We start from the raw sequence: 12,880 nt of genomic DNA, 5'->3' as shown, positions 1-12,880 counted from the left end.
GCCTCTTTGCCTGGTCCAGTGATGTAACACGCAGACTTATATAAGAGACAGTGCTCTTTAATTGAACAGCTGTCTTCACAGAAATGCCTACGTGCAACTTGTTCAAATATTGCAGCACGACAACATTTAAGAGTCATATGACATTTGCCCCTTAAAAGAAAGCTGCCAGTAACAAGCTGGTGAGTTTGCTGTATCCTGCTGGGGTTTAATGGGGGACTCAGTAGTGCAGTGATCTTTCTCCATCTCCTCCACCATGTGGTTATCATTTCAAGGGTTTTGGCTGGTCCTCTTGTTATGTCTGATAAGCCTCAGAGATGTCGAGGCTCAGTTTCCACGTGCCTGTACAACACCAGAGGCTCTGCAGACCCGGATGTGTTGCCCCCTCTGGAATGGGTCAACTTGTGGGTTTAGCTCAGGGCGAGGAGTCTGTGCACCACATCCTGCAAGGGACCTCCCAAAGCCAGAGGACTACAGGGTGAACTGGCCTCGTGTTTTCTATGATTCAGTATGTACATGCTGGGGGAACTATGATGGATTTGACTGTGGTCAGTGCCTCCCGGGTTGGAGGGGACCCCAGTGTCTGCAAAGGTATCACGTGGAGAGGAAAGAAATAACAGATCTGACGGATTCTGAGAGGGAGACCTTCCTCTCAAACCTGCACCAGGCAAAACAGAGCCCCAGCAGCCGCTACATGATCCTCACAAGCAATGACACAACAGTGGACGGGAACTACGCATTTCACAACACAAGTGTCTATGATTTGTATGTGTGGATGCACTACTACTCAGCTAAGAGTTACGCTGGTTCTGAAAGTAATGCTGCACACAGAGGCCCTGCTTTCCTCTTCTGGCACCGAATGTTCCTACTCTTCATTGAGAGGGAGATCAGGGAGCTCACAGGGAACCAAGATTTCTACATCCCATACTGGGACTGGACCAGAACCAACCACTGCAACATCTGCACCAACAAGTACTTTGGGGGAGTTGGCCAAGATGGCCGTATTGACAGTGCTTCCCTTTTCTACAAGTGGAAGGTTAGATATCAATCTCATTCTTTTCCAAATGCCCGTGCTTTCTCTTCTCATCAACTCATCTTTCTTTTTGCCCCACAGACCATATGTCCATTTCAGGAAAGTCTTGGTATAATCTGCATCCACACTGAAGCCTCTGCTCCTGCATATCTGATCCGTAACCCTGGAAAGGATCCAATCTACAACACACTGCCAACCGCTGGTGATGTTGAAGACACAATGGCAACACCACTTTTTGACACACCTCCATTTGACAAAACGTCTAGGAACAGCTTCAGGAACAAGCTAGAAGGTAAATTGCCTAATACTCAAATTATAGTTTTACTTCAAATATTTGCCACCAGAATTTCAACTATTTGTCAAGAAAGAATTCTCCAACATAAAGCGATAAAAGAGTAAGGTGTAAAACAAGAAAGGCAAAGAAAACCCTAGTTTAATGTGTTATTCTGTCCTCCGAGGTTTTGAGATGCCTGATGATTCACGACACCTGAATGCCTCTATGCACAACCTGGTCCACAGATACCTGAATGGCACTATGTCTCTGGTCCCTACTGCAGCCAATGACCCCATATTCATGCTACACCACAGCTTCATTGACAAGTAGGTCATGTAGTTTTAATTCATAATAAAATTCCCATAAAGGATAGGTTCAGATTTTTTTTAAGTCTATTTGTATGTAATACTAGCATTCCCATATGTACATTGAAAGGGTTATTGGCTGCTGTGATTGTTTTTTCCTCCCATACTGACCTCAAAGAATCCTCTTCACAAAGCAGTTTAAATGTAAGTGATTTGGGATAAAATCCATAGTCCTTGCTTAGTGTTAAAATGTATTATAAAGTTAATCTGAAGCTAATAAGAGACTTCTGCAGTTTGTCGTAGACAAAAAAAGTCTTCCAAAGCTACTTTCTGAAGTAGGAATTTGGCACTAATATGACTGTAACTTCTGAAGATACCCATTTAGCCTGTCTAACTCAGACTGCTGAAGCCTCACAATAGCTTTGATCAAACTTTCAAATGCATTTTTGCGCAGAATGGAAGCTGTGGACTTTTCCCCCATTAAGACAAATTAAAAAAAAATGTGAATCTGTCCTTTAATCTTAGAAAACAAACATACAATTTTGGGTGACCAACTTGGTGCTGTGCTCAAAATCAAGTTAACAACTAATTTAAGTTAACATAATAACAAAAACAATGATTTATTAAAAGGATATTTATAGTATTCTCTCTGCTGTATAAATGGATGTCAGGCTTCTCGAGAGGTGGTTGCAGGACCACGGTGAGGCGACCTACCCTGACAGTGACCAGGTCCCTCCAGCCCAGAGAGCGCAGGCCTACATGGCCCCCTTCTTCCCGCTGCGTACCAACAGCTATTACTGGGGCAGGGATACCAACAGCCTGGGTTACAGCTACAGCGAACACAGCCTCCCTCGCTCTGGAGCCGGTCACGGCGTAACGAGACATGCTGAAGGTAGAGATGATTGTAAAACTAATGTAAGAACAAGTAGGAGCTAAATGTATTTCTACTTTCTTTCGTATACACCTGTCTGATGGTGGTGCACATGAGAAATTTGCTTTTCATTGTCAGAGTTTTTAAAGGAATCATCTCTTGGTGGAGTCCAGTGGCAGTGGCCTGTTCTGGGTGTCTTTAGTGTTGTATTGCTCTGTGTAAGTGTTGGGGCTGCTATTAAATGCAAAGGTGAGAATTATTAACCTAAGATTATCATAAATACATCTATTATGGAGAGGTATGTGTTTGTCTCATCACATCACATCTATTTAGGCAAAAGACAGCAAACACAGGACGCACCGACAGAGGAGAAAGAGTCAGAGGTGAGCCATCACTTTTTAACGATAGGCAGATTTAGATTATTTGCAGATGTGAAGTGAAGAGTAAGTAAAACTAGAAAACTAAATACACAAATAACCTCTGTCTCCCGTGTCTTTGTCTTTTAATGCAGTTTGACTACAGGTCCAACTCTCTGTATGCAGTCTGGGCTAAGGAGAGGAATGGCACCATTGACAAATCATCATCAACCAATGTTGCCTCTTGTGGGGCTCATCCACACGATGCAGCACCCAGGTCTTTATCAGAGGGGAGAGGAGACGGTGCGGACTCAGCTGTGAATGTGGAAATAGACCTTTAGATTTAAAAGGATGGAGAGTGAACCGGCTGCAGAGCACAGGTGAATCTAAGCCTGAAGAGTGTATAGGCCACCAAACAGTGATAGCCATATTATAACAGCATAACATTAGAGCTTAAATGGGTTTTGTGTTATATGATATAAGGTTGTAACTAAGACTTAATTCACTATTAGTTCATCGATTGATTATTTAGTGATGATTTAGTCAATAGTTCAAATATTTCACCCAGTTTTCAGTTTATTAAATACACCTGGCTGAAACTAATGCAGTATAATACAACAGTCCTGCAATACATCCAACCTTCATGAAAGTCATGTTCCATTTTTGTTCAAATTGTTTGGAGTGGTGCTGATTCACCTGCATGATCATTCAATTGGTTTCAGTGAAAAACATATGTCGACATGCTCGTGTGGACATGGCCCACTCCTCTCTACATAGAGAAGCGTCAGTTTACATTACATCCAAACAAAAGATTAAAAAGTATAAACAATGGTGCATGGTAAAATATAAAAGTTTATTATAACAGCAGAGTATGTACAGTGGATAAATTAATTGTATTTTTTCTGCTGATATACAGCTGTTTTCCATGGGAAATATCAAAATGCCACTGGACATTTTCACAAGAAAAAAATAAAGTTAGAATAAAGCTGCAGATACTAATTCATCAGAACTCACACCCTGTCTGTCAAACATGAACTAATGAGAAAACAAAAAATGTCCTGATGTTAATAAATTTGACTATGGTAATTTAGCAAAGCCCATTACATTGTGTGTGCATTTGTTATATGTTTGTCGTGTTTCCTTCCTCATAAAACACCAATTTTTCTTAAAACTTTGAAACCTGCATTGTTTACATACATGTTTAGTAGCCTGCAGTCTTCTACTTCACTGTCTCACAGCACCTTCACATTTCTGTGATTTGACTTGTAACCTTTTGCTCAATGGAACACAGTGAAACCACTGGCTGGAACGTGTATCGTGTCAAAGTACATGCGCCCCTGTGTGGTCAAAAACTCCACAACCTCACAACAGGACCAAAAATAAAAGGAAATGTAATGTGTGCCCTCTATTGGAAAATTCATATGTTCAGTAATGCTCCTAATTTGAGGAACTTTATCTTAAAACTTATTCAGATGGTTGTTTAGTGTCTGAGAGTCAAAGCTCTTTTTTGTGAGTTAACCAACAGGCAGTGGTAGATGCCACTCAGAGAGAAATCATTATGATCATGAGGCCACACAGTGGACACGTTTAGTCTAAATTCCATGGTAGAGGAGATCATATTTGGGAATATTCTGAGGATCTATGGGACTCTGGACAATCATCTTCCCCCGCATGGCTCCTCTGTATATGACCTCAATCAGATCCATGAAATCTTGCTTCGTCTTAAAACTGCCGACAAATTTAGTGTGATCAGGGGAGCTGAAAGAGAAAATGGTAAAACAATTATCAACCAATTACAGATTGTATGTGTATGTGTTGATCCTTAATGTTTAATGACCAGATTGGGAGCAGGATGGTTTAAGAGTGACATTAAAGTAGATCTGAAATGATTAGTTGATTAACAGATTAGTCAATTGACAGAAAAATAATCGAACTATTTTGATAACCGCTTAATCATTTCAATCGTTAGACCAAACAAGTCATTTGAAGATATCACATTCGGCTCTGCAGAGATGTGACTCATTTTTTCACTTATTATTTTTTGATGGTTCGTAGACTGGACTACGAACTGATAATTGATAACGAAAATAAAAATAAAATAAAAGACAATAAGAATAAGCATAACCGATGATGAAAACCTTCAGTAGTTTCAGCTCTATTTAGATCCAGAGTGTCATTTGTATAATTACCAGACACTTGGTTCGCTCACCCATAATCCACTTTCATGTGCTGCCCGTTGAAAAAGAAAACAGTGGAGGGGATGTAACTGATGTCAAAGTATCTTGTGTAGATGGGGGCTTTATCCACATCAACGATGTAGATCGATGCCATGTTACTGAGGTCGTGGGCAGTTTTGGACAACTAGGAGAAAACAGAAATAACAAAATCAGCAAAAGCAAAACACACCGACAGTGAGAATCCGTTTGACTATTTACGTTAAAAGTCTTTCTTACAATCTCGTCGAGCTGGAGGCAAACTGAGTCTTCGTCTCTCCCAAACCTCAAAACTACGACTTTTTCTGCCACGCCTTTGATAACTTCATCTATGTCTTTTTTGCAAGTTAATTTGGGCAGAAACAAACTCATTTTCAAGGCTAACAAAATTAGCTCCTCTTATTTTGTTACTACAGGAAATGCAGGAAATGACGTCGTTCCTTGCCGTACAACACTGTAAAATTCCACCTGGAAACAACAGCAAATTAACGTTATTGTAAATTTCAATATTTTTGTTAATGCCATTTATATCGACGCTAAATAATTAAAGTTATAGTACATTTTATCGGTTAAAACATTTTGTTACAATAAGAAAACAGTGATAAAGATTTAAGACCAGGTAAGCAGTGTCATTTCGCTACGACATTTTATAGTGTGACACCGTGCGGCAACGTGACCTTCGCCTTATTTTTGACAAGCGTGGACGTAGAGACCAATGAAGTCAAATTGGGGAATATTGAAGACATTTGACAGCGTGCAGCTATCACTTCTAATGTTTTTATAAAATGGAAAAGAAGCAGAGTAACATCGGTAACTTTTTTTGTTCCGTTTAAATTCTTCAAGACGTAGTGGCAGCCTGTATTTCCTAGTTTCAGTACATAGCTGCAGTTAAGAGTCATTCATTGCGATGTTACGGCTCTTCACCACCCAGACTTTTCAGGAACTATACAGATGCAGTCGTTCTGTGGCATCCTGTGTTGCCAAGAGGCAGCTCATGAGGCTTCTCCCAGTTTGTCATCATCAAGTATCCGTCCTTGCTCGCCACTTCAATACTGGGAGCCCAGTGTGGAAAGATACCCTCCAGGCTAAAGGAGATAAGTCAGAGGAAATAGACACAATAGATTTGGACAAATGGAAATCTGTAATGAGATCAAAAGCTGTATCAGAAGAGAAACAACAAGTCAGTGATGAAGAGGATGTAAGTGATGATGGTGATGAAAACCTCAATGAACCAGGAGGTGATGTAAAGGACAGTTCTTCCCTGGAGGCAACCAGGGAGATGGTTGTGATGTGGCGGCAGGCTGGGAAGGTTGTACCTCAGGAGATGACTGATGAGGAGGTTCAGACGCTGGCAGGGCTCACCACCAAGTCCTCCAGGAAGAAGTACCTGAAGTACCTGGCCATCAAGGAGAGGTATAAAAGGACCTCTAAGCAGAAGCAGCAGCAGAAGAAAGCGGCGAGGGAAGCCATAATGGAGCAGAAAAGAGAACAGGACAACAATACAGAGAAACTGAAAAATACATTCCTCCTCATGTACTGGAGCCGCTCCCTGGACAAGCTGCTGGCCTGGAGGAGCGCTCAAGCCATGCTGTTCAATCAGCCACTGGTGTTTGACATGAGCTATGAGTCCAACATGTCCAGACAGGAGTTGGAGAACACAGTGTCCCAGCTGATGGAGGTGGAAGGGTGTAACCGGCGTGCCACTGAGCCTTACCACCTTCACTTCTGCAACCTGCAGCCAGACGGAGCCTACAAGAAGGAGATGCTCAAACGATACGGTGCAGAGACCTGGGACCGCCTGCTCATTACCAGCACTGACCGCCAGCACGTCGATCTGTTCCCCCGTGAACGGCTTGTATACCTCACTGCAGACTCCCCCAATGTCCTCCACACCTTTGACCATTCCAAGGTCTACATCATTGGAGCTATGGTGGACCGGTCCATCCAGTCAGGCTTGTCACTGGCCAACGCCAAGCGTCTGAAACTGGCCACAGCCCGTTTACCGCTGGATGAGTTCCTCTATTGGGAGGTAGGAGCCAAAAATCTGACTCTGGACCAGATGATCCGCATCATGCTCACTTTCAAGGACACAGGGAAATGGGAGGAGGCGTTGAACTTTGTGCCTAAGAGGAAGCACGATGGCTTCCATCAGCAGCAGACACAAAAAGAGATAATCAATAACAGAGCAAGGGAAGCCAAAAATCATGGACCGAGAGAGAAAAGTGACAGGCCATTTAGATCTGGAGAAAGAAATACAGAAAGGACATTTAAAAATGTGGACCAAAGTTTTAACAGGTCCCATAAAGAGCTTAGGTTTAACAACAGAGACAGAGTTGCTGGAGTGCACAGTAACAGAGGAAACAAACCGTCTGTAAGCACAGTCCGGACATCGTTTAAGAGCAGCATGGAGGGAAGAAAAGCTGCAGGCAAAAGAAAGATGTGGTGGGATGATGAGTGAAGTCAACAGCAGTTTTAACTTGGGTTAATATGGACATGTATGTTTACAAGCACTGTATGAAGAAATGTAAAAAGAAACGAGACAAGTGGTGAATAAAATGTTTTCATAGATGCTTTTTAGTGCTTTTTTTGACTGTTCTAATGCAGGCTTATAAACAAGACAAGAACAACACATTTTAAGAAAGGTAGAAACTACTTTGGTCTTTATTTTGTTGTGATGTACATATGATGTATAAATATTTTCAAGATGTGCTTTCACTGTAAATCATACCGTCACCATCACGTTCCATATGGATGAAGTAAACCAAAATATTATACATAGCTTTAGAAAACTGTAAAAAGACATAAGCAATAAATTACTAGTCATTTCATAGTAATGTACTCTGAGGCAAAAAATAATTACAAAAACATCACCCTAATGAATATGGCATGATTCAAGGGAAATCAAATAACTTTTCTGAATATGTTGCTTCCATTTTTTTTTTTTTCAAGCAACACAAAAGACAAACCCTGCAAAGAACTGGAACTGTATGTGTGTGTGTGTGTGTCTGTGTGTGTGTGTGTGTACATTTGACAATATCAGGGCTTATAATAATAATAGTCTGTTATAGTACCGGTGATACACTTCAAAAATACTGAATGTATATTATATGTCTTTACAGCACGTAATATACAAATTACATTAATACGATGTTTTTAAATTACAATAGCACCATCAGGAACTGAGAGTCCCCTGCAGTGTAAGAGGCTCACTTATTCTTGTTATTGCACAGTCACAATACATGTACAATGGTGCAACTAGTTTCCTGGAAGGTATTTCCGCATCAGGCTACCCTGGCATACCTCAGACTCACACTTATGCATGACACCTGTTTGCTCTGTTGTGTGAATATGTAAATAAAACTTAAACGCCCACTATCCTAATGGTCAAGTTTGAATAAGCAGACACCCTTACAGTGTCTGTTCACCATGTAACACTGACTCATCTTGACCTCACATCCTATAGCACTTTCCATGGTTTAAACCAGGCTGCAATGGCTCTGAAATGCAATCAACATCATGATTCCTGAAAAAAAACAAAAAAAAAACTAAATATTCTTGAAGAGAATTAAATAAACAGCAGGTTGATACAGTTTAAAACCATAACCTGAAATTGCGTAATTACAACAATCAGGGGTGCTATGCACTGAAATGGGTAGCACAGGCGAAAGACTCACTCCTGTTCAGACCATTTGAAATACACTCTGATGCTGCACTGGGGCCAGACAGGGACATTTGACCTCTACAGCACCAGGATGTCTCCTGTGCAGCGCTCGCAGCAGTTAAAAGTAATGTTCTCATAGCGGGTGTAGGGGTGAAACCTGCCGATGCTTTTCTTATTGCTGAGGAAATTTGATGGGGTGGAGTCACTGAGTGGAGGTTCTATCTTGTTTTCTGAACAGGAAATTGGATCTAAAATCTTCAGCACCTAAGACAGAAAAGACAACACACTTATGAACCTCTGGAGTTTATGAATAATATTAGAAAATGGTTACATTTGTACAAGGATATGGAGTTTGTACCTTCTCAGCCATCTTCTCAGCCGGTGTGCTACAGAGCTGCTCAGCTGTTGCACCGCTGCTCTTCACCACGCTGCTGCTGCCGCTACTGCTGCTGGTGTTGCCCAGCAGGTGGGCATTGATGGCGTCTGCTAGCTTGTGATTGGCTGCTGCCAGCTCCCTTGTGCTGAGGGGTTGTGCACTGGGGTAGTACGTCTGCTGCCTGCCCCACTGCAGGGACACCAGGAGCTGCTCCAGAGATCTGACAACAGAAAAGCAAGCAACATCAGCATATGGACTCTGTTATGATGACTGCTGGTCCTTCACCTTTGGCTCTTCATTTGTACCTGACTGGCAGTCAACGACCACTGACACACACACTGTATGATTCTGAAATGGAGCAGTGAAGTTATGCTTCCATTGGCAAATTGGTTGTCAATGTTTGATTCGTGCTTTAGTATCAGTGGCTTAGCTATGAACTTTAAACCTTATGTGCTCAAGATGTAATGTTCATACATGTTCATGTTTCCTCCAAGCAGAAAAGATTATTTGACCGTTCCTTTAAAAAGCAGAGTCTGTATATTAATTTTCAATAAAATGGGTGAAGGTGCAAAAACAAGGTTCCTTGTTCTCCTAATTTCTAATATCAAATACAACTTCACTGTAAAAAACACTATTCACACATGCCGTCTTGAATTTTGTGAATGCAGAAGAAAAATAGTGAGCTGATAATGAGCATAAATATTAACGTTACCTAGCTAATTTAATTCCTCATGAACATCAAGCCTTCCCACTATAAAGCTATGCCAGTAGTTATCTTCTTACTAACTTTAATTCATGGTAATCCATTAAAAACACATGAGCTTATACAAAGAAAATATAAATATGTCTTGTATGCATTTTATACACATCTCAGTACTTTTTTTTAACAAATGCACTGAACGGTGGACACCTAGAGTAGAATGCTCAATTTCTCAAAATATAGCAATATAAGTAATTGCTAGAAGTGGAGTTATGACTCTATATTATTTATCCTGTGGCCAAATCAAAGGATATAATGGGGCAACATGAACGTCCAGGCAGTCCTGAGAAGTTAAATTTAAAGTTAAGAGGTTACGTGTCATTTCTTTGCCTCATCTTCAGGATTTTTCAGTTGTGATCCATTATGATAAAGAATTTACTTAATTTAGTAATGATGGATCAGTGCTTATGTTACCTGTGAGTGAGCACCATGTCCCCAGAGAACTCTTCTCTTTCTAACAGCAGGTCCTGAATTGCACCTTGTGCCTCTCTGGTCTGTCTCTGTAGAGCTGCTCTGGCATTTGTCAGCTCCTCTGCCATGACTCTGAAGAGACAATATTCATATAAGTGTATATTCAGCATGATAACAGTCACTGTCTTACTGATACTTGCAGAAAAAATTATCATTATTGTCTTATTTCAGCAATGCCCATAAACTGATGAGATATCAGCAGCTGATGGTGCTTTCAAATAAAAAAAAATAAAAAAATTCCCATCCCTTTTGACTGCCAACCATTTCTATTTGTCCCACAATTACTTTGTCTATTTCAAACCTGCTGGCCAGGAACTTGCTCCTCCAAACATCGCACTGGATACTCATTCGCTCCAGCTGCTCTGCGGTGTGTGCCAGACTCCGGCCCAGAGCCTCGTTCTCCAGAATCAGCTGGTTCTTCTCCCGTGCCATACGCTCAAAGTGGTACTGAAGGTCATCGCCCACCGACGCCACCAATAGTTTCTTTAGCTCACGGTTCACCTGAAATGAATAAAGGATAACAGGTTCCTTTCACCGCTGAAGACAATCATGAGGAAATAAACTGTTTCTTTTAAATTTATTTAAAAACACTCATTCACTGAAAAGAACAAAAATACAGTAGTCTTGTCTTGTTGACAATAAAGGGCTTGAATACCCTGTACTAACTACGTTGTACTGTTTTACTTAGCCGTACTTTCTGCAAGTTTTGAGTCTTGAAATAGCAATAAACCTGGCTGTGCAGAGCCTAGCATGTCTAATATCTTAATAAAACAAAAATGCTTCATGGGGGCGTTACCTCAGTTTGCACACGGAGCTGATTGGAAAGGCCTTCCTTGTCCTGTAGCAGCCTGCGCTCCGAATTCTGCAGCTTCTCCAGCTGTGTTCTCCAATCCTCCACCAGAGGCAGCGGGGGAGAGCCCTGCTCTTCAGCATGTTGCCATGCTTCCCCTTTCTCCTCAGCAGGTCCTGTACGGCTGCTCCGGCTAATAGCAGCACGCGGGACAACAATCCTCACAGCCTCCACCTCTGTGCAGGCCTCTCGACTCACCTTGCCCAAGTGGAGCACACCGAGAGGCTGGGGGGCAGCAGGGGGAGCAGGATGGGTAGATTCCGGGCTGCGTTTTGGGCTAGCCACCTTCAGGGGGGGAACTGGAGACAGATCTGGTGGCAGTGTGTCTGTGTTTACCTCCAGGATGGCTGGCGGTTTTTCAGTTTCCATGCCATCGCCAGCGCCTCGGACAGGCACAGTGGCAGAATCTGTAGAAAGTAAATAAGACCATGTTTACACTTTATTTGCTTGGTTAATTGATTAATCACAATTTCACCCAAGTTGCAAACTCAAAAGGGTAGTTTTGACAAACCAATGGTCCAAAACTGCAAGTACACTCAGTTTACTATCATAGGACAAAGAAAAGCATCTAATTGTAACGTTTGATACAGTGAAACCATAAAAATTGAATTGATTAATCAATTATCAGAATTGTTGTAAATTAATTTTCTGTGGATCAACTGATCGGAAAATCAATGCAGCTCAAGATAGGTCAACACATATTATTCTCAGTCTAAAAAGGCTAACTCTGCAAGTTGGATAAGAGGAATCAGTCCCCTGCTTAGTAGCCTTTATATAAGTCAAACTGTATGAAATTTGATTAATAAACAGTGAAGAAAGACAATGGAAACGTGGATTAGTGAGAGTATGTCTTGAACAAAAGTGGTCTCAAACTACTCAGACAATGCAGACGTTTTTACCACTGTTTGTGAAATGTGAATATGAAGAAAACAATGCATACCTCTCACAGCAGAAGTCATGGTGGAGGTTAGCTAAAAAAGAAGCCCGTAGTTTAGGTGAAACCCGGTGACTCTTCTTCCTGTGATGATAAACGAAGGAGAACGTATTTTGTTGTTATTATTTACAGCACTTAGTGTTTGTGACCACGTTCAAAGAAGGCCGCTAGTCAAAGGTCAGGGTTAACAGCTGCAGTATGATAACAACGGTGGCTTTCGATGGTTAGCTAGCTTGCTAACGTTAACAGAAAGTTTAACAAAACAAATAACGGTAACGTGACACCACCAGAATAGCTATTAGCTACATGTTGGAATTCAGAAAAACCGTGAAATAACATACCGGGCGAAAATGGCTCCAACTTCCTCGATTAAATCACTGTAAGCAGCATATAGCTGTTTATTTTGTGACCGGATATGGTTGGCTTCTGACGAACGCTAGAATGCGATTTTCCCTGCGTTGAGCTTCACAGGCAAAACTTCCTGTCTCGTATAGGGAGCACATTGTGCAGTCCTGTGCATAGATCAAAACTACAAATCGAGCTTCTAACCGCAACCATTATGATGGTTTCAACATTAGCTACAACATGTCTATTTTGTCGAAGCAAAAATACTGTACATGAAAGTCTGATAGACTTACCCAGCAAAATAATAGTTATATATTAAAAAAAACTGATCTTCAATCAGTCACAGCGTTATTCTACCAACATTCTCATCTGTTAAGTAATTGTTAAAACTGATCACAGATCAGAAAATGGATGCTGCCGGAAGCTGGCGGTGT

General features: G+C 41.4%; 4 protein-coding genes across 4 annotated transcripts; 2 read left to right on the top strand and 2 right to left on the bottom strand.

The window, feature by feature from the left end:
* The first annotated feature begins 370 nt into the window (after positions 1 to 370).
* On the top strand, positions 371 to 1,161 carry LOC111238342 (tyrosinase-like). The gene is made up of 2 exons (XM_022767795.1): positions 371 to 998; positions 1,112 to 1,161. Exons 1-2 carry the CDS (start codon positions 371 to 373, stop codon positions 1,159 to 1,161), a joined length of 678 nt encoding a protein of 225 aa, XP_022623516.1.
* A 2,509-nt stretch (positions 1,162 to 3,670) lies between these two features.
* txnl4b (thioredoxin like 4B) lies at positions 3,671 to 5,467 on the bottom strand. The gene is made up of 3 exons (XM_022767877.1): positions 5,290 to 5,467; positions 5,046 to 5,197; positions 3,671 to 4,594 (listed from the first exon to the last, which is right to left on the bottom strand). Exons 1-3 carry the CDS (start codon positions 5,419 to 5,421, stop codon positions 4,429 to 4,431), a joined length of 450 nt encoding a protein of 149 aa, XP_022623598.1. The 5' UTR covers positions 5,422 to 5,467; the 3' UTR covers positions 3,671 to 4,428.
* Positions 5,468 to 5,722: 255 nt separating this feature from the next.
* On the top strand, positions 5,723 to 7,994 carry trmt10c (tRNA methyltransferase 10C, mitochondrial RNase P subunit). The gene has a single exon (XM_022767900.1). It carries the CDS (start codon positions 5,957 to 5,959, stop codon positions 7,505 to 7,507), a length of 1,551 nt encoding a protein of 516 aa, XP_022623621.1. The 5' UTR covers positions 5,723 to 5,956; the 3' UTR covers positions 7,508 to 7,994.
* Positions 7,995 to 8,082: 88 nt separating this feature from the next.
* On the bottom strand, positions 8,083 to 12,707 carry blzf1 (basic leucine zipper nuclear factor 1). Its single transcript, XM_022767901.1, has 7 exons — positions 12,443 to 12,707; positions 12,108 to 12,185; positions 11,114 to 11,574; positions 10,619 to 10,818; positions 10,261 to 10,389; positions 9,069 to 9,306; positions 8,083 to 8,974 (listed from the first exon to the last, which is right to left on the bottom strand). Exons 2-7 carry the CDS (start codon positions 12,124 to 12,126, stop codon positions 8,789 to 8,791), a joined length of 1,233 nt encoding a protein of 410 aa, XP_022623622.1. The 5' UTR covers positions 12,127 to 12,185; positions 12,443 to 12,707; the 3' UTR covers positions 8,083 to 8,788.
* Between the last annotated feature and the right edge of the window lie 173 nt (positions 12,708 to 12,880).

The sequence above is a fragment of the Seriola dumerili genome, unplaced genomic scaffold (genome assembly GCF_002260705.1).
Source record: "Seriola dumerili isolate Sdu_G_001 unplaced genomic scaffold, Sdu_1.0 BDQW01001299.1, whole genome shotgun sequence".
Classification (NCBI taxonomy): domain Eukaryota; kingdom Metazoa; phylum Chordata; class Actinopteri; order Carangiformes; family Carangidae; genus Seriola; species Seriola dumerili.
Note: the sequence above shows the minus strand (reverse complement) of the source record. Positions and strands in the feature narration are given on the sequence as shown.

What these genes read in the sequence shown, in the direction of transcription:
- txnl4b (XM_022767877.1), bottom strand. Translation starts at nt 5,421, where the DNA reads ATGAGTTTGTTTCTGCCCAAATTAACTTGCAAAAAAGACATAGATGAA. An exon ending in GCCTCCAGCTCGACGAGATT is followed by an intron (nt 5,198 to 5,289) that starts GTAAGAAAGACT and finishes GTTTTCTCCTAG; the next exon opens with TTGTCCAAAACTGCCCACGA. An exon ending in CACATGAAAGTGGATTATGG is followed by an intron (nt 4,595 to 5,045) that starts GTGAGCGAACCA and finishes TTTCTCTTTCAG; the next exon opens with CTCCCCTGATCACACTAAAT.
- trmt10c (XM_022767900.1), top strand. Translation starts at nt 5,957, where the DNA reads ATGTTACGGCTCTTCACCACCCAGACTTTTCAGGAACTATACAGATGC.
- blzf1 (XM_022767901.1), bottom strand. An exon ending in AGCTCCGTGTGCAAACTGAG is followed by an intron (nt 10,819 to 11,113) that starts GTAACGCCCCCA and finishes TATTCATTTCAG; the next exon opens with GTGAACCGTGAGCTAAAGAA. An exon ending in CTGAGAAGATGGCTGAGAAG is followed by an intron (nt 8,975 to 9,068) that starts GTACAAACTCCA and finishes TTTCTGTCTTAG; the next exon opens with GTGCTGAAGATTTTAGATCC.
- LOC111238342 (XM_022767795.1), top strand. Translation starts at nt 371, where the DNA reads ATGTGTTGCCCCCTCTGGAATGGGTCAACTTGTGGGTTTAGCTCAGGG. An exon ending in GGGAGTTGGCCAAGATGGCC is followed by an intron (nt 999 to 1,111) that starts GTATTGACAGTG and finishes TTTGCCCCACAG; the next exon opens with ACCATATGTCCATTTCAGGA.